The sequence below is a fragment of the Enoplosus armatus genome, chromosome 18, assembly GCF_043641665.1.
Source record: "Enoplosus armatus isolate fEnoArm2 chromosome 18, fEnoArm2.hap1, whole genome shotgun sequence".
Lineage (NCBI taxonomy): Eukaryota > Metazoa > Chordata > Actinopteri > Centrarchiformes > Enoplosidae > Enoplosus > Enoplosus armatus.
Window position 1 is genome coordinate 19,183,370 of NC_092197.1, and position 19,041 is coordinate 19,202,410.

General features: G+C 44.4%; 1 protein-coding gene across 1 annotated transcript in view; it reads right to left on the reverse strand.

Moving 5' to 3' along the window:
* Positions 1 to 291: 291 nt before the first annotated feature.
* Positions 292 to 19,041, reverse strand: part of LOC139301144 (WD repeat-containing protein 7) — a 99,774-nt gene continuing 81,024 nt past the window's right edge. The window contains exons 24-29 of the mRNA XM_070924457.1: positions 12,228 to 12,345; positions 11,535 to 11,684; positions 11,273 to 11,355; positions 10,592 to 10,691; positions 2,822 to 2,926; positions 292 to 559 (exon numbers count right to left, since the gene is read on the reverse strand). Of these exons, the coding sequence (XP_070780558.1) occupies positions 356 to 559; positions 2,822 to 2,926; positions 10,592 to 10,691; positions 11,273 to 11,355; positions 11,535 to 11,684; positions 12,228 to 12,345 (760 nt within the window). The 3' untranslated portion in view covers positions 292 to 355. The remainder of the gene's footprint in view (positions 560 to 2,821; positions 2,927 to 10,591; positions 10,692 to 11,272; positions 11,356 to 11,534; positions 11,685 to 12,227; positions 12,346 to 19,041) is intronic.

A 19,041-nucleotide genomic window follows, 5' to 3' on the forward strand; every position in this document is an offset into this window, starting at 1 on the left:
CACAAAAGTAAAAGCAAACACCAAATGGAAGTGAAGTCAAAGGCTGACTTTAAATAAACAGAGTGGCTGCGGCAAGATGGCGACAGAGGCGACATCCGGCTAAAGCGGCCGATAAATACGAATGCAGAGGAAGTGTTAACAGCCGAAAAATACAGCAATGCAAATCATAATGTAAACAAGCCTTCTATCAGATCGCTGTGGGAGATACAACTAAAAAGTCATCCAGTTCAAATTTCCTCTTTTAAGACAAACCTTTGAGTGGACCTCAGTGAAAACCACCTGTACCGTCAGCCTGGCTTATTTTCAGACTCTTATCAACTGTTTGGATTCAGCAACTCAGGGTGCATATTTGAAGCTAGACCATGAAGCGGTGCTCCTTGCCGTCGTGAGCCATAAGGATGACGTTGCGGTTGGAGGTCCAGATGAGGCGGGCGAGCTTCAGGTGATTCTGGGAGCCTGGGGACGCCGGCTGCACCGGAGGGACCTGGTAGGTCTTAATGCAGCGGAGCTGAGGGGCCGAGTTCAACATCCCAATGCTGCCCAGCAGACTGGTGTTCATCTGAGGAGGACCAGAAGCACATGAAGCTGCCGATTATCCACCAATCTATCAACACTTCTTCTGGTTAGTCAGTTTATCGTTTCGCCAGTAAAAGGTCAAAAATAAACAAATAAACAAATACTATTTTTGCCATATAAATGGGTTTTACAAAATGATTATTATCAAAATTGATAATGCTAACAGCGAGCTGGAGCTCAGGATTACGAGTAGAAAAGTGATCAAACATTCAGCAGTTTAAATAAGCTCCCGTTCAGATTCTGGATCAGTTTTGGATGAACTCTGTTTCTTCTCTAAAGCAAAGGCAGCCGAGGCTCACGGGCACCATAGTATTTAGAGCGACCCACCATACCAAGCTGACAGAACAAAAAAAAAAAAAAAGATTTCTCTGAAATGAAGTTGAAACAATTCAAACCGATCCGGTCACGCGCTAAACTTGTAGCGTAGGTCGATTATCCAGGAGACTCCTGTGTGTCTGTGTTGAGGAACATTGAGGAGACCATTAAAAGAAAACTTGGAAATGGAAACTTAGAGTGGGGGAAACATACTTCCAGCAACCACTTTACAACTCTGTGATGTGGCTCGGTTGCAGGTGAGTGTGTTCCCACCGCTCATCGGAAGACGCTGATCAAAAAGCCAGTTCGTACTCACACACATGGCCCGTTAACCTGTGACAACCGACCGGACAAAGCGCCACCGCAGGGTCCCCAAAGGCCCCGAACGCTCCGGGTTCACTGCGTGACAATTAATCTGTGGTAATCTCATTACTTGATGAATAGAACTGAAAAGGCGAGGGCCTTGAGGTGGCTCCTGCAATTTGAACAAATCTTGAGGTTCACTTGTCTCGTAAGAAACGTCTAAATTCTACTCCCTCATTTAAAAGCCCAGAATCTCTAAATGTCGCCCACTTCATTGAAAAGTCCATTCTCAGTGTATGTGTACTTGTGGAAGTTCCACGTTTGGGCCACGATTGGCCTCAAAGACCGGTTATAATGCCACAAAATCCTGCTTGTGTTTTCAGTGGAAGGGGGACATAATACGAATAATAATATTTTAATAATATTTTGATATTCACCCAACAGTATTCTCATCTTCTTTTTTTTGTTTATTTAGACGGAATTATTTTATATTTAGGTTCTTTTGATATCATAAAGAGTACAGTCTAAACCTGCTCTGTATGTAAAGTGTCATTAGATAACTTTTGTTATGATTTGGCGCTATATAAATAACAGTTGAATTTTATTTTTATTATTATAATAGATATATCAGAGTAATCAAAGCTGTGCAGTTTTACCTGCTTCATCTTCCCTATTCTGTTAGCACTTAGCATTCACTCTATACAAACAGTAGTGTGTGTGTGTGTGTGTAGGAAAAAGAGTAGAAACTCTATCGTTTCCTGAGACGACACCGCCCCTCCCACACACACACACACACACACACACACACACACACACGCGCGCACGTATACGCACCGACAGAGCGTCTGCCAGCTCATTACCACAGCAGCCGTCTTGTCGGCACGCCAGCAGCGGTTTATGCTTACAGTAATGCCATTAGTGTGTGTTTGTGTGTGTGCGTATGTCTGCAGACGGTCGTGTGAGAGGTCGTAAAGACCTTTCATTCAAAATAACAGTTCTGGGAAGATGATCAGAAATGTGTGTCTGTCTGTGTGCATGCATGTACCTGTGTGATTGGTCGGCTGACTTTGTGTTAATGTTTCTTTTAGATGTTAGTCATGTTTCTTTTGTGCACGGGAACTTTTGTTTGCAATTATATTTACTCAGCTTTTGTACGTAACGCATACGATAAATGAGAATAAAATGAAATGAAATATAAAAAAGCCGGAGGGAAAACATCAAAATGTGTAAAAATAAAAGAAAGATAAAAAAACCAACAATGAATAACTACGTAAGAACATTACTGAGAGTGCACAGCTCGTCTCTACATTGTTTAAGTCAACGAGCAAAAATGAAAGTCGGATTAAGACTCAGCGGAAATGTATTGGTACTCGTGTGAGTTTGTGTGCAAAAAGCTGCCGGACCAACTTCAAAACTTCCAAATTGTGGAGTGGGGAAATAAAAGATCAGTCCAGAACAAACGCCGAAAGCTGAGACCCAGATCCAACTGTGTTTACTAAAGCAGACAAGACGGCTGGATTTAAAACCGTCTAAGGCCTTAAAACTAAATAGGGAGTGTGAGGAACCAATGCAGTCAGTATGCGTCTCTATTCGTGTGTGTGTGTGTGTGTGTGTGTGTGTCATTTACCTGCCAGAAGGAGATGTGGCTGTCAGCGTTGGAGTATGTTGCCAGGTAACGGCCGTCGGGGGCGAATGACACTGCTGTGATCGGACCCTTATGGCCGTGAATGTTCTAGAGAGAGAGAGAGAGAGAGAGAGAGGCTAAATGAAAACTCTTGTACAAACTGGTTCTTCTGAAGTTTACAGGCACAGTTTTCGTCAGCCAATCATTTGGTGAAGGGATTTCTTTCACATTACTGTGCGTCTGTCACATAAAATCCGCTTTGGGGTCAAATACAGTGAAGAGAAAACTGATGTGTGGTAAACACGTGTATCAATCATAGGCTGTCTAAAAGAAGTGGACGTAGCCACCCTGACGTTCCCCACTGGTTTGTGGACTGCCGTTGTGAAGCCTCGGGTTTGGCCGTCGCCATCTTGTTTTTTTTGGAACCAGAAGTGACCACCTGTCAACCACCACAGGCATCCACGCCCTAATACCACATTTAGACCATCATCTACTAAATGGACATCATGCTGTATTGAAGAAGACTTGAAACGAGCGACTGAGACCACAAACTCGAGAGGAAAATGTTTACTGAGGTAATAACTCAAGTGAGAAGTCGGGTCATTTTCTCATAGACTTCTATACAATCGGACTTCTTCTCGCAACCAGTGGAGTCGCCCCCTGCTGGCCATTAGAAAGAATGCAGGTTTAAGACAGCTCCGCATTGGCTTCACTTTTCAGACCCAGAGGTTGGTGCTTGGCATCATTTAAAAAAAAATACTTTGTACCACAGAAACAGTCCCCGGACAAAGAAAATAAGGGAAATGACCAAATATGAATACAACAGGAACAACTTTGAGACAGTATACAGTACACCCAATGTACGACTCTTGTACAGTACTACTGCTACATCTAGTAATAATTATATACATATATTTTGTATATTTGTATAAACTGACCTCTGTTCTGCCTCAAAACTTGTCAGTTCCAGTATTAAGCTCCACTTATTCCAACCAAAAGAGCTACACCGTGTAAATGTGCATGAAGGAGTGCTGAGCTGTGCGCGAGTAACAAAGGAAGAGACACGTGAATGGAAACAGGAGACCATAAGGGTCGAGGTCTTTTCCCCCGCTGCAGACCACTCATGAATCGACTTGAAAGGTGAGCGAAAGGCCTGATGGGAAACACGACAGAGCACAGTGAGGTACAACGAGGACACGCCTCTCGCCTCCAGTGGCTTCTAGCTTCGCTCCGTGTTATGAACATGTTTATTAGTTTGTCCCAAGGCTGAACTGAATTTTTACAGATTAAGTTCACACCACCATGAAACTAGAGGCCTGTGACTCCTCCCATCATGCACTCCAAGTAACCTGAACTCTTCCTGCAAACTGATTTCCCCTGGTTTCCCTTATATTCCCAGACTTTCCCGTCTGGGAATATGTCTCCGGATGGTATAATAATCCGGGCTTTTCAGGCCTGGCTTTGGTGTTGGTGGTATGTTATTGACAGGCTCTGTACGGCCCACAATTGTACCACAATCTAGTGTAAAGCAGTGTTATTGAGGTTTTATTAAACCTTTTCACGGATGAAAAACAGACTGGGACAAATAGCCACTTTACAGTGTCAAAAAAGAACAAGCCTCAAGCAACTCCACGTGGTTCCTTATCACCCATGGAAGCTAAACTTGGGTTTTCCACAAGATTCCGGCTCCTGTTGACGAATCCAAACTGCAGCAGCAGCTCAAGGTTCACTCCCAGACTTCGATAAATTCTGCTTTGTGATAAAAGACGAGATGAAGAACAAATTTCGGTCCTTGCTGAAATTTCATCAAGGCGCCTCAGAAAAACTTGTTTTGCCGCTCAGATTCTCCTTGACAGTAAGTGTTTGGTTCGGACTAGATAATTCCATCAGATGAGAGGGCAGCTTCTGGTCCAACAGATGCTGCCATTCGCCTCCAGAACTCAGGGGACGAAATAAAGCGACGCGGCGCCCGGGTGTAACGCAATAAACTGTCCTACCAGATGCAGGGTGTGTAACGCAATAAACGCCCTCCCAGAAATCCCCCACCCCACCTCGGGCCCGCGACTGGGATTACAAACTCTCACCTCCAGATGAGATTAAGACGCGTCGCCTCAGGCGCCCAGACCATGAAATAATAACTCGTGTGTGGCGATTAAAGCAGAGAGAAAAATAATAACGCAATGAAATGAAAATCCCATCTTTTTAATTCGTTCTCTCCCTCCTCCTTTTAGGGGAAATCCTATTAGATTCCAGCAGTGTTGGCTGAGAAATAAACTGAATTATTTTGATTTCTTGCCAGCCTTCATCCCTGTCTACCTCCCTTTTCTTTCCCCCCTCTCTCACCTCTACGTGATCCCTTTTTTTTTTCTAAACCTTCTTTCCATCCTTCACCTCCATCAGGCTCTCTCCTCCATTATTTTCTCTTTGGCAAGATCCCAAATCACATTTCCCATCACTACTGTCGTTAAAGGGGAAATGATCAAAAGGCCAGCAGAGTGGACCCCATCATCCAGTTTTTAAGATTTAGAACGCTTTTTAAAAAAAAGAAAAAAGAAGAAGGTTTAGTGTCTCACTCAAGGACAATTTGACATGTGGAACTAACACATGCTTCCAACTTTTTCACTGCTTTTTTTTTTCTTTTGTTTTTTTGTACCTTCAAGTTCCCTTGATTACAGACAGTGAGCCAATGAGAGAACAGCTTGCTTTCATTGAAGTCCAACTCGAGTCACATTTATTCATCCCTTTTTTTGTAGTCAATGTTTAAATGTATTGTACATTTCATTGTCTCAGTCGGTCGGCGTCTTGTGTTTGATTGACAGCAGGTGGCAGGCTGAGTCCCGGCGTTACACCGCAGGGAATGAGAGACAAAGTAAACAAACTCGCGCTGTAGCCTACATGTCATGGGCATGCGGTGCGTAGTTAGCGGTGCTGAAGAGTCAGGACCACACCAGGATCTAACCGGACCCAAGTGTCATTAGCAGGTATGTTTACATGCGGTTTAATGTGCTGCAGCTGAGCAGCTGACACGCTATTTAGCCTGCAAACTGAGGTTAGCGGTGCACTATTGCACCCTGGCCAGTGTTTGTTTGGTGGAAATGGAAACTGTACATGTTACAGCAGCACGCAAATGAAATGTCAGGTGGATTTATTTAAAGCGAATGCAAATATGATTAAATGAATTTGTAACAGCTATTGTAAGAATAGAAGATTAGGTCATTTAAATGTTGTGAGAGATGCTGAGGACTTGACGACCTGATGAGGAAGAGAAAAGGAACAAAAGACACGTATAGAGAGAGAGAAAGCAAGACAGACTGAGAAACAGGATGCAGAGTAGAACTGTTTAATGTGCATCAAATATTGATGCTTTCATATATATTATGATCAGTGTGTGTGTGTGTGTGTGTGTGTGTGTGTCATGGTGGACTGCCTACCAAATCAATCAGCCTATCAGAGAGCAATGAAGCACACTGAAACCATTTATAGCGCTCTGTACTTCAATACACCTGACGCCTGGGGACTCCACTGTGTGTGTGTGTGTGTGTGTGTGTGTGTGTGTGTGTGTGTGTGTGTGTGTGTGTGTGTGTGCGTGTGTGTGTGTGTCAGACAGAAGGCTCATCCCATCTTATTCCATCCCTATGACCAAGACTGACAGCTCTTAGACCCCGCCTCCTCTTAAAATGAGAATTATGTTAACCGACACAATGAGGGAGGGCTATAATAAAGGCAAACGCGTTTTGGTGTAAAACTCACAAACTTGGGGGTGTCACGTGATGCAATGCGAGAGAGAGAGAGAGAGAGAGAGAGAGAGGCCGCTGACCAGCGAGCTCCACATCGCTTTACTACCTTTATCCTTTTAACGGGGGGCTAAAAGATGTTGAACACATCCAAGTCGTCGGCCTGTGGAGATATAAAAAAAGACACCCACACTCACACTGGCTAAGACCAAGATGGAGGCGATGTGCCTGGAGCAGCAGAACAGTCAAGGAACCGATTCCAGATTATTCGCTGGGTGTAGAGGGAAAACGTGCACACAGAGTCGCCAGCCAGCAGCCCAGGCCCGGAGGCAGACCCAGACCCATACTGCCGATGTTTTTGAGATCACTGGACAGGGGATTTAAATCAGTTAATTGACCCCATCCTTGACCACAGTGGTGCTGCAGTGTGTACGGTTGCCGGGGCCTCCCCGACACTGCAGATAATGAATAATAAACAAAATGCGCCGACTTCTCCCGATACCAAATCTCACTCCAGACTAAACGGAAAAGCTGGCAGCCCTATTATATTTTGATTAAGGCGTAGAAGTTGAAGAAGGACTCCGTAGTCTTCTCCTCATCTGTGTCGAGGTGCTGAACTATAAATCAGAAGCTACGCCACAGGTATCTATGACGGGACTGCAGTTAACCCGCTTGCATCAAGTATGAATCCATTTTAACCACGTGCGATTCCTCCGCTTATGGCCTGACTACGCTGGTCGGCTTGCGAGGGGATGCACCGCGGGAGGCGCCGACCCTGAGGCGGCGCTACACCTTCAGTAACGGAGCGCTCCCTCTGGTTTCCAGCGGGTTATAGGAAGAAGCAGATGCAGACAGAGAGAAAGATCAGTCAGATTGTTGTTTCTTTGTGTTCAATTAGTAGACTCGCTAGAATCTGTTCAAGAAGCAGGGCAAGCAGCTGGACGCAAACACACACACACACACACACACACACACACACACACACAAATGCAGCTGACAAAGGGCTGTTCACGGAGGCTGATCAAAGCTGTGGCAGATGGTCATGCTGGGACTAGCTAGCTATGGTTGGACACACACACACACGCTCACACACATGGATTTATAAACCAAATCTCTCATTCTTCCTCATACACTTCCTTCCTTCCTTCCTTCCTTCCTTCCTTCCTTCCTGTCCCCTCTCTCCCCTCCTCTACCATCTCCTCTTTTCCTTCTTTTAACCCACCATCCCTCTTCAAGGCAATCTCTCCTTGCTTTTCTCCTTCTCTCTCTTTCCTCATCCAAACAAACCCAACCATTTATCACCAAGTGTTTCAATGGGCAATACATCTGCCTACTGATTAAGAGGACGCATCTCACTGATTGTTTATAAAAAAAAAAAGGAGCTGGTTGTTTTAAACAGATTTTCACCCCGATTTTATGCTGCTGTTCATCCAAACGTTTCCGAGGTGGTTTGACAGGTTTCTATGGCTGTGTTAAAACTTCATTTCCTCATTGAAAACTGGTCTTTCTTGGAATTACTTTCAATCGTCATGGAGGCAAACTGACAGCTGCTGTCCTCTGTGCGGGGGGGGGGGGGGGGGGGGTCCTCTGCACAGTTTGTAAAGCCACCTTTCAAGCCTACAGAGGGTGAATGGGGAGTGGATGTCGGATTTTTGTTGAACAGGATCGGATTGAGTATCAGGAGCTCTCATTAATTCTTGACAGCAATGCCGCTTTCGGGGGCCAACGGGGCTCAAGCTTCATTCAACGTGGCAGCGCAAGTGTCATTCCATACGAGAAAAACTGTAAGGCGTCATATCCACTGCCGCCGTGTTGGAGTTTTGATGTTTGCAGCTCTACATCTCATCACCTCAGTCTGTTTTTAAATCCCCCGCTGTGATATTTAAAACGGATCTAATGACAAAAAACAAAAAGGCAGCATGTCCCCTGGGAAACTGTATTTTGGTACAGCAGTGCTTTGAGCTAAATGCTACCATCAGCAGGTTAACGTGCTCACAATGATAATGCTAGCATGTTGATGTTCAGCAGGTATAATCATTATCTGACAGAATCTTAGTTTAGCATGTTAGCATGGTAACATCTTCTAATTAACACCAAGCTCAAAGTGCAGCTGCAGCTGACGGGTATGTCATCAGTTTTGCAGTTATGTCGTCATGTAGGGCCAAAGTATAGGACAAATGAATGTTTTGACCTGAAAAGTTATTACAGTTCATCCTCTGCCGAACATGAATGGCTGCACCAAATTCTGTGCCGATCCGTCACGCAGAGATGGTGTGAAAACTTTGATGTGCTGGTGGCGCTAGAGGAAAAATCAAGGGATCACTAAACTTGGTAGGATTTATACCCTGGGGACCAACAGTTTCATGGCAGTCCAATCCTCAGTTTTTGAGATATTTCAGTTTGACTTCCGACATTGCCATCAAAAAAAAAAAAAGCCACGCCGCTAGCGTTGCTAAAAACCTTGCTACAGTTGTTTGTGGCTTCACCGCATCACTGCACAGATTTAATGACAGCTTTCAGCATAAAGGGTGAGAAATGGTGATAATAGCCTGACTATAATGCTGTCTGTTGTTGATAGGATATTTGGCTGCCACCTACAACATTTTATAGCGGCTAAAAAAAACGCAGCTAAAAATGTTGCTTCCAACATAGTCTTTCTTGCTGAAATAATTGTCCAAGACATGGAAACATGATTCAGCAAGTACCAATAACTACCAGCATCGATAACAATCAGAATTAATAAAACCTAAAAAGACACCCAGCCCTATTAATGACAGTGATTTCATTTGAAATGAAACACTTGAAGTGGTTCCAGCACACACACACTCGCGCACACACCCTTCCTGCAAAGCTATTATCAATTAAATGTTAATTACTGCAAATAACACGCACAGGAAAAGTGTCTCCAGTCTTTGCACCGTGCACACAAACATAAACACCTGCACACATACACGCAATCAAACTAAATGTCGGCTGAACAGGGGCCAGTGTTGTTATCAGATATAAATGACCCCCTCCACCAGGCTGGACTGCTCAGGTTACTGCAAATCAATACGCAGCAAATTACCAACACACACACACACACACACACACACAGAAATACACACAAACATAAAGGCAAGTAGCACGCACAAACACACACACACTACACAATCTCACGCACAATCAAACGTGTGTGTGCAAAGACAAAGACGTGATTAACAGAGTCACTGCTTCATCATTAATCAATTACTGAGAGAGAGAGAGAGAGAGAGAGGGAAAAAAAAATAAGTGGGGGCAACAGAACTCCTCTCCTGCTTCCCTCTCTCTCTTCTCCTCCCCTCTCATGTCCCCTTATTTACACCCCCTTGTTACTGCTCTCCTGTTGTTTCCCTTCATGTCTCCCTCTACTCTCCTGCCATTACAGACAACACGTCCTTTTCATCGGAGGACAGAAAAATTCAAAGATGAAAAAGAGTGAGATGGATGGAAGTTTGATGGTTCATGAAATGATGGAGAAATGGATGGATGGTTGGATGGATGGACGGACGGATGGATGATAAAGCAAAATATGGACAGAGATGAATGTATGAAAGACTGAAGGTAGAAATGGAGAGACAGATGGAAAAGTTGCAGAAGATAGTTGAAGGACGTGAGGGTAGAGGGAGGGAATGAAGGGTGGATGGGAGGAGAGCATGAAAGATGGGGTGGATTAAGGGATGATGGATGGATCATGGACTGGATGGATGGATGTGATAGGCGAGCAGAGGGATGGATGAATGGAAGGATGGGGATGATTGGCGTGCGGGAGGACGGACGACACATGGAAAAATGGAAGGGCGGATGGAAGGAAGAATAGGTGGGAATGATTGTGAGAAAGAGTATGCACGGGTGGACGACGATGGACGGATGGACAGACATACTGAATTGGTGAAGAGATGGATGGACTGAGGAATGGATAGAACCGGCGCAAGCTTGACTTTTGGTGTCAATCAGAAACTGAATCAGCTAAACTAAATCTTTTCCTGTCGCGACCACACAACTGAGCTGCCGTACGTACCTGGCATTTTCCGGTACGAACATCGTAGAGGGCCACTGAACCCTGACGAGCGCCGACGGCGATGCGGTGACTACGGTCGCAGTAACCAACCATGTAGAACCTAAACAAATGGACAACAACAGTCAGCTGGCATCATCTAGCAATTTAGACAATTTGCTTGAATAGAGACAAACCGACACTATCTTAAAATGTACATTCACATCCAAAATATCCTAATTCTTTTGGGGTGGGGGGGGGGTGTCTGCCTTTCGCTGATGTCTCTTTCTGACAGCCAGTAGGGGGTGCCAGAGCTGAAGCTTCCCTTGTGGCTCTGGCTTGGGCAAAGGCCTAGCTTGGATTTAGGTTCAGTCAAACACTGGCACGGCTAGTTTTTCCACCCATAAACAGTTCAAGTGATTAGCTTAGCTATACATCACAACACATAGGTTAATATATTCCCTAACAAACACACACACACACACACACACACACACACACACACACACACACACACAGATTGACCTGGTCTAGCCACATGCCCTGAGGCTGATTTCTGTACCTGTGACACCCAGGGGACAACTTTCCATAACCCCTCCCCAATTCACCCCCCACTGACCTTATAAGGGAAATATGTGTGTGTGTGTGTGTGTGTGTGTGTGTGTGTGTGTGAGTGTGTTAACACACCCATACATACACACTTACTTGCAAATAGCAGGAAAGCACTCTTGCAGCCCTTTCTTCTTCACCAAAGAACCTTCAATACAGTACATGATGATATCCATCACCTGAAGAAGAGGAGGGGGAGAGGGAGGAGGAAGAGGAGGAGTAGTAGGAGGTGATATTTCCCATAATGGTTGTTTTTTTTTGTTTTTTATTTCGGAAAAAATGAAATATTTTCTTCTGAATTCCACATTTTTCTGAGATGTTAGTAACCATTTTATATATAAAAAAAAAATCCTTTTACCTCAACCAGCAGATCCACGACGTCTCCAGGCATCTTCTCTATCAGGATGTCAATCACTCGCAGTATCTCAGTCTTGGCTCTGGCCAGAGTGGTGGTGTGAACGTTCTGCTGCGACTGAGAGTTCGCCTGAGCTGCGTTGTACCGATGAACCTGGAAAACAAAAACAGTTGTTTCAACTGTTATTAGTGGAGGACGAAAGATGTGACACAAAACATTGCATTTGAGACCATTAAATTAGGAATCTAGTTCCTCAGTAGTACCAAAATAATCACATTTTCAAGAAATATGAATATGTTTTTCTTAAATATTTCACGTTGTATCACCACAGGCGACCATATAAGAATTTTGCCAATGAAAAAATACAGTAACTTTAAGAATAGGTTCACAATTTGTCTTAAAACAATAGTCAGGTGCCCGTACTGTATGTACACAAACAGTGTTCCTGTGCTGTAAGCATTCTTTCTGTTTATACTAGCCAGAAAGAAATCCATTCTTAATATGAGGCTTCAGCAGTCTGGGTATCTTCCAAAGTTATATTCTTTGGTATAAAATTCCCTCTTTTTATTAGTATAGTAACACTGCCTAGGCAAAGGGAAAGAGGCGACTCTGTACTAAAAGGACTAGTAGCGGCTGATGACTCTTTGAAGCCGCCGTTTGGATGTTCGCGAAGATGTCTGAACAGTTCAGTCTCACCTCTCGTGCAATGGTGGTGATGAAGGCCGGTGGCCGGGCGGTAGCGATGAGAGAGAGGGCGTGGCGGGCCGAGCGAGCGGAATCTGCAGGCGGGTTGAGGGGCAAACCCATGGTAATGCTGTGGGGAGAGAGACAGAGAGAGAGAGAGAGAGAGAGAGAGGGTGGCAAAGGTTTCATTCAAATGCCAAGAAATATCCTACAGTTTGATGAAACGATACGATTTAAGTGAGGAGAGAAGGAACAAGAGAGGGTGATATTGAAGGCATAAATCTTTTTAAAAACAGCTGAGAATTCATTTTTAAAAAGGCTCAAAAATGTCCTCAAACATCTGGAAACTGTAGCTTTTAGCAGAGGTAGGACTATGTCACTGTTCTGCAAGTCTCATGTGAGTTTGAGGTCAAGTCTAGGAAGTCCCCAGTAAAGTAGTTGCTGTAGTTGGTATTTTACATGTGTTTTGTAATAGTTTTTGGACAACAATGGAGCTCTGTGGCGCAGAGGGATGAGATATATGATCCTTTAAAGAGAGATTTTAGAACGATCTAAAGAGAGAGAGAGAGAGAGAGACATTCAAATAGACGGAGGAAGAAAACGAGATAAAACTGAGAGGAGCGGCAGAGAGATAGAGCTTTACTAATATATGGAGTGAAGAGATTAGCGGGCAGCTTATAATATCAAGGCCGAGTCAATGGGAGCCATTCACCAGATGACGGCATAATGGACTCCCACAATGCAACAGGAATTAGACACACACACACCCTAACAGCTGGCCACACACCCCTCTGAGTGAGAGAGTGTGTGTGTGTGTGTGTGTGTGTGTGTGTGTGTGTGTGTGTGTGTGTGTGAGAGAGACACAGAAAGAGAGAGGGGGCGAGAGAGGCCACCTTGTGAAGAAAAGACTCTGGGGAGAGAGGGGGGGGGGAGTGATGGGTGGACGGGCGGCGAAGCTGCACGATTCATCTCCTCTGGTTACAGATCACAGCTACAGAACCTGTAATTAATACTGGTAATATATTGGCAATATATCAGCAATATTGAAATGTTTAATTTCATTTAGAGGAGTGGCTGTAATTGGAAACAGTCAGGATGTTGATATAAGGCAGCAGGAGTGCAGGGAGCTAATTGTGCCGAGAACCGGCGAGGTTAATAACCAGCGTTAAGGACGTGTAATGAAATAACCTGGATTATTATTATTACTGCCCGGAGGAGAACGCACACACCCACACAGCTAAAAATACATGTGGCCACTGCTCGAGGTGCACCTGTGCAATCTGCCGCAATTCAATACAACAGCCCAGCCAAAAAACCCGACCTTTTAAGTTTATAATGTTCAGTTTGGTGGCATAGTCGCAAATGTCTGAATTCAACTGGATGTTTATTATTAAGGTCATAGGTCAAATATAAACTCTATTACAGGTACATCAATTACTGATCCATAAATGGATGCCTTCAAGCTGTCCCAACAGTCCCACAGCCCAAAGAGACTCCGTGTACAACAATGTGGGGGAAAAAAAAGAGGAAAAACTGTAAATCCACACAATAAAAGGAGCTGGATTCATGAAATGCATGTTTTGTTTTTTACTTAATGACTAAATAAATGACCAAAATTGCCATCAGTGAATGTTCTATAAATTGACTGAATAAGTGCCTAATTGTTTTAGCACTTAAAGCTGCAATAGCTGGTTTTGCTGCGGCCACTTGGGCACTGACATGTCATCACCTTTTAAGCTGATATGGCGAACTTGTTAGCAAACGGTTGTTTATTTACACGTCAGGCAGTTAGGGAGCAACATGAGCATTCATTTGGAGTCGTGTCTCTGGCCACTTTGTGAACGCCCAAGATCAGCGCCAATGTTTTGGTCTCTACCAGCTCCTGAGGGAAACTTCTGGCTCTTTAGCGGCTGAACGCTCCGCTGTGTTCACCAGCTAGTCGCTAACTGTGTCCGTCTGCTGTTTGCTGCAGAGCAGGTAGCGGTACAGTGGGTTGTTTTAGAGCTTTTTCACTGACAACAGCTGCGAAAACGACGCTACGAGAGCGGTGAGAGTGAACCACAACAATGATAATGTAAACAACGAGCCGAAACTCACTATACAGCTCCTTAAAGCCGAGGGGAGCTGCAGAATCAGGTGATAATGCTCTGTAGTTTTATCACTACCAGCGACCCCTTTCACGGTCACATTGTTATCATAAAAATATAAATTATAGCCGCTTTAAGTACACTGTGGGTTTTCTGTGATGCTTCACCGCGTCGTGCCAAATACATAAGACACACAAACACAAAGCAAAACTGAAACTGAAATGAAAATGAAAAGTAAAACTAAGACTGTTTTAAACTTAATAAAGTGGACTGGATTACGAGTTCAGATTGAAGTTATTCAACAATTAATTTACAGTATGTGTGTGAGAACCTTGCAACATGACTGCATTCATAGCCAGTTTTCATGCTGACATTATCCAGTCAATACTGAGTCACACACACACACACACACTGAGGATTGGAAGTATTGATTTTTGTGTGTGAGGTTGGGGTGAATAACCTCAGTCACATGATGAGAGTCACTGCTGCAAGACACCATGACTGTGTGTGTGTGTGTGTGTGTGTGTGTGTGTGTGTGTGTGTGTGTGTGTATATTGTACTGACTGTTTACTGACCAGCTTGCTCAGTGAGCTGCAGACTCATTGGTAACTGGATGGCTTACTAACCAACAGGCTTATCGACTGGTTTGTTGCCAGATTGTGTTGCTGACTAGTTTCAGGGATGGCTTCATAACCCTTTCGGACTGCAGACGCACATCATGTGTTCAACCATTTCATTCGAGGCCATGTCTAAAATAAAAGTTTAAAAGTAGTTATAATTCGCGCAGAAACGCCACTTCACCAAAGCCGGGCAGCGTCCGACCTGGGTCCATCCCTGGGTCCATCCCTGGGTCCATCCCTGGGTCCATCCCTGGGTCCCGAGGGACGGTTGGCTGATTCGCGTCGACCCATTCGGACAGACTCTTGACACAGGTTTGATCCACGTCACTGCGTCGGCCTAATTGGGGTATTATTGACAAACTGGTTTTCTCCGGGAACCGTCGGGGGTCCCAAACGGAGCTAGGGTACCACAGACCAACAAAGCAGCGTGGCGGCATGGCAGCAGACCGCTATGTTTTCATGTTAAGAGGCGCGCGGTGGGTTCGAGTGTCAGCCGCAATCACGTAATGGCTGAGGTTTGTGGCGCCCAGTGCGAGAAGCATGCAACTCACTGGTCTTTATGACTGAGTCACTTATCGACTAACTGATTTAATGGTAAGCATCGGCTGACTGGTTTCCCTGCTGTGTTGCTGACTGGTTAACCGGCTGGTTTAGGTGCTGACTGGCTTGCTCATTTATAGACTAACTGATTTAACTTGAGTTGCCTAGTTAGGTAACTGGGTGGTTTGCCGACCAACTGGTTCAGCGACTTATTCACTGGCTGGTTTGAGAATTGGCGTCCTGACTGGGTCACTTATGGACTGGCTGACTGACTGTTTTACTGGCTGATTTGATGAAAGTTTCACACTTTATTTACCACAAACTGCATGTCGAGCCGCAAGCACGCGGGGATCAAAACAGACACGAGTTTCTTTTCCGAGAAGCGACCTGGTGTTTTCTGATCATTGTTTTTCTGTGTCGAAACATCCTGTTGTGTTAATGAGTCGACATCCACGGCGACAACAACGTGTACTTATCTCTGCGCAACACACACACACACACACACAAACACAAACAGATTACCAAAAACATTGATTCGCCTCCGCTGGACAAATGCAATCTTTCAAAAACCGCACACAGACAAAAGAACACAATGTAAAGAGATGCATTTATCCCTGCATGGCAAATAATACTATATTCTCTAACCCCCTCCCACATACACACATTTTAAAACATGCAGTTATCTCTGCGGTGGCGGCCACAAACACATCACACTCTGACTGGATGAGAGCAGAGAGGGAAACATCAACAGGTCAGCAAGAGGCCCTTAAACTCGATTCATGAGGTTCCACTCTTGGTTTAGAGATTTACTGAGGAAATATAGAAGTTCCAGAGTTTTCTTATGTACACGTGGCAGCTTGTTTATTTAACTTCCATAGGATTTTCAAAATAGACGTTGAAGTGTGTTTTATCCACATTTTGAATTTGCGAAGAAACATCTTGACTCTGCGAGTTAGTAGTGAGTAGGAAGAGTTTTCTGAGGGCGAGATGAGAAGATCAATATCAATCTCATGTCTGTGTATTAAGTACAGGGCCGGAGTCAGAACGTGGTTAGCTTAGCTTAGCATGAAGACTGGAACCAGGAGGAAACAGCTAGCCCGGCTCAGTTTCATCATCATTTATTACACAACCAAAAAGTCTGAACCACTGGGACTCTCAAATAATTCCTTTTCTCACCAGATGCTGTGTTTTCCTAGAAACTCCTTACTTTATCCATGCATGTTGACATCAACGCCGGATCAACAGCTGCGCAAAACCGGCAAGTGCGCCGGGGCCACGGCCCTCAGGCGCGCCTAAAGGCTCCAGGGTATCACTGGGCTCACTGTGTGTTTAATAGCTTGAGATGAGGTGAGAGGGGCCCTGTGTCAAAATCTATTTTCAATACAAAAAAAGCATCTCAATTTTAACACATAAAACAATCAAGAACTATATTAACATTGGCATGAGCCGTCACTATGTTAGTGATCAATGTATTACAGGGATCTCAAGAAGGCAGAAGACGACGTGTAATCTCTCCCTTGTGCTGCTGTGGTCTTTATTTGAACGTTAACGTTAATTTAACGTTAATGTGACGCCATTCAACTCCTTGTGCCGCGTTAAGAGTGTTACAGACGTGTTTCAGGTCTGACAGGCTCAGATTAAAGCCATGACCTTTTTGTAAAAAGTGATTCAGGACATGAAACTGCCATCGTATTTATATAATATATTTATATAAATCATTTATAAGTAAATGTGTATGTCTGAAAGGGCCATTTGAAAAATTGGGTGCCTTGAAAACCCTGCGTTGCTGCAGGTGTAAGGCGCACGCACACACGCACGCACGCACACACACACACACACACACACAGTGCAGGTTGGTGACGGTGTGTTGTTTGTTTTTTTACCGTCTTGTGTGTCTGAAAGTATAAAATGTGTGAGTCCTCTATACCAGGATGTTTTTTTTTTTCAAATCTCTGCATGAAAAGGAATTATCACACCCACACAAGCAACTCTGCAAGGAGTGTATCGACGACTGTTGTATCAAGAGCCTCACTGCATGTCAGCTGCACGGAAAAAAATCCATCTACACACACGTGTGTGTGTGTGTGTGTGTGTGCACTCCCTTTCAGCAAGTGATGCTTTCAACTCTTCACCCTCTTTCTTCCTCTTTCTGAAGTATAAACTGACCAGTGAAGGATTACTGAAACAGACTGTGTGTGTGTGTGTGTGTGTGTGTGTGTGTGTGAGTGCATTAATGCATTCTCTCTCTCTGTATTGTAATGTACTCACCTGATTATTGTGACTCATTGATTAGCCCTTGTGCTGTTTACTTGCACAACACCAGGAGGCAACAACACACAGGCATCACCTTATTTATTATACATTGTCATAAACTCTTTTTGTGTGTGTGTGTGTGTGTGTGTGTGTGTGTGTGTAAAGAAAATGGGAAAAGCTGAATGTGACCAGTGCTGTTTTAGTCTTTATAAATACGTTGGTTGTCTGATTAACAGTGTGTTTGATTAAGAAGGCGGAAAAGGAAGTGATTGGGGGGCGGGGACACCACAGACCAATGAGCCAATCATCCAACAAGGAGCCGCTCAGAGTCGGCGTGGCCCAATTTTGGGAGGCTTGCTCTGTTTTCTGTTATTTTCCTCTGGCGCAGACGCATCTTGGCCTCAATTCACGCTGGCCTTATACACACGATATTGTGTCTATTTGCGCCCATTCCCGTTGACTTTGTATGCAGTTGTGGCACATCTAAAATTAGCCTTGCCCTCTGTCTGAACACACCTTTAACCTCCTGGTGCCTTGTGTGTGAATTTAGCTATGCTCGGTTCTAATTTTAGTGTCTTTTCCACTCGTATAAATAAAGCAGTGTGAGTCATCTCTGACTTTACTGACCTAACTGTCAGGTGGGATTACGCAGGCACTGTCAGGGGGGGTGATGAATGGACACACAAATCGCACTTATTGTTTTTGACGGACATTTATCCTGTTATGGTCTGGTTCTCCAGACTGTTCCTTATGTTTACTATTTTGCGTGAGAATCTTTATTTCAGACTGTTCTCTTCACTTTCTATTCTACTAAATATGTCTTCCACTATAATGTAATTGGGTTGTTTTCTCTTCTACACACACACACACACACACACACACACACACACACACACAGTGGCAGCAGACATATCTATACTCATTTAACCAGACTGACCCAGCTCGAGTTTCAGCCTTAATAGGATCAACTCATGTTGGCCAGTTAGATTTCAGCAGGGAGGAAGACACACACACACACACACACACACACACACAGAGTCCTTTGTGCCATACATGAAGAACATGCCATTGTATGACCTTCTCTCTGTGACCTCTGACCTCCACTCATACAAAATGCTGCATTAGCTTAACCGCAGCCTGACTATGGCTGTTTGCAGGCAGCCATAACCTTTGACCTCCTCTGCGCTGGTTGTGATGTTGATGGTCCAGGTAGGTGAGGCGGACTCACCAACACCAACTTTAGACTGGGCCCCTCTCCCAGAAAAGTCAGACTGGGTTAGGAGTCACAGTTACAGTGACTAATGTAAATCCACCTGATTCCTGCCT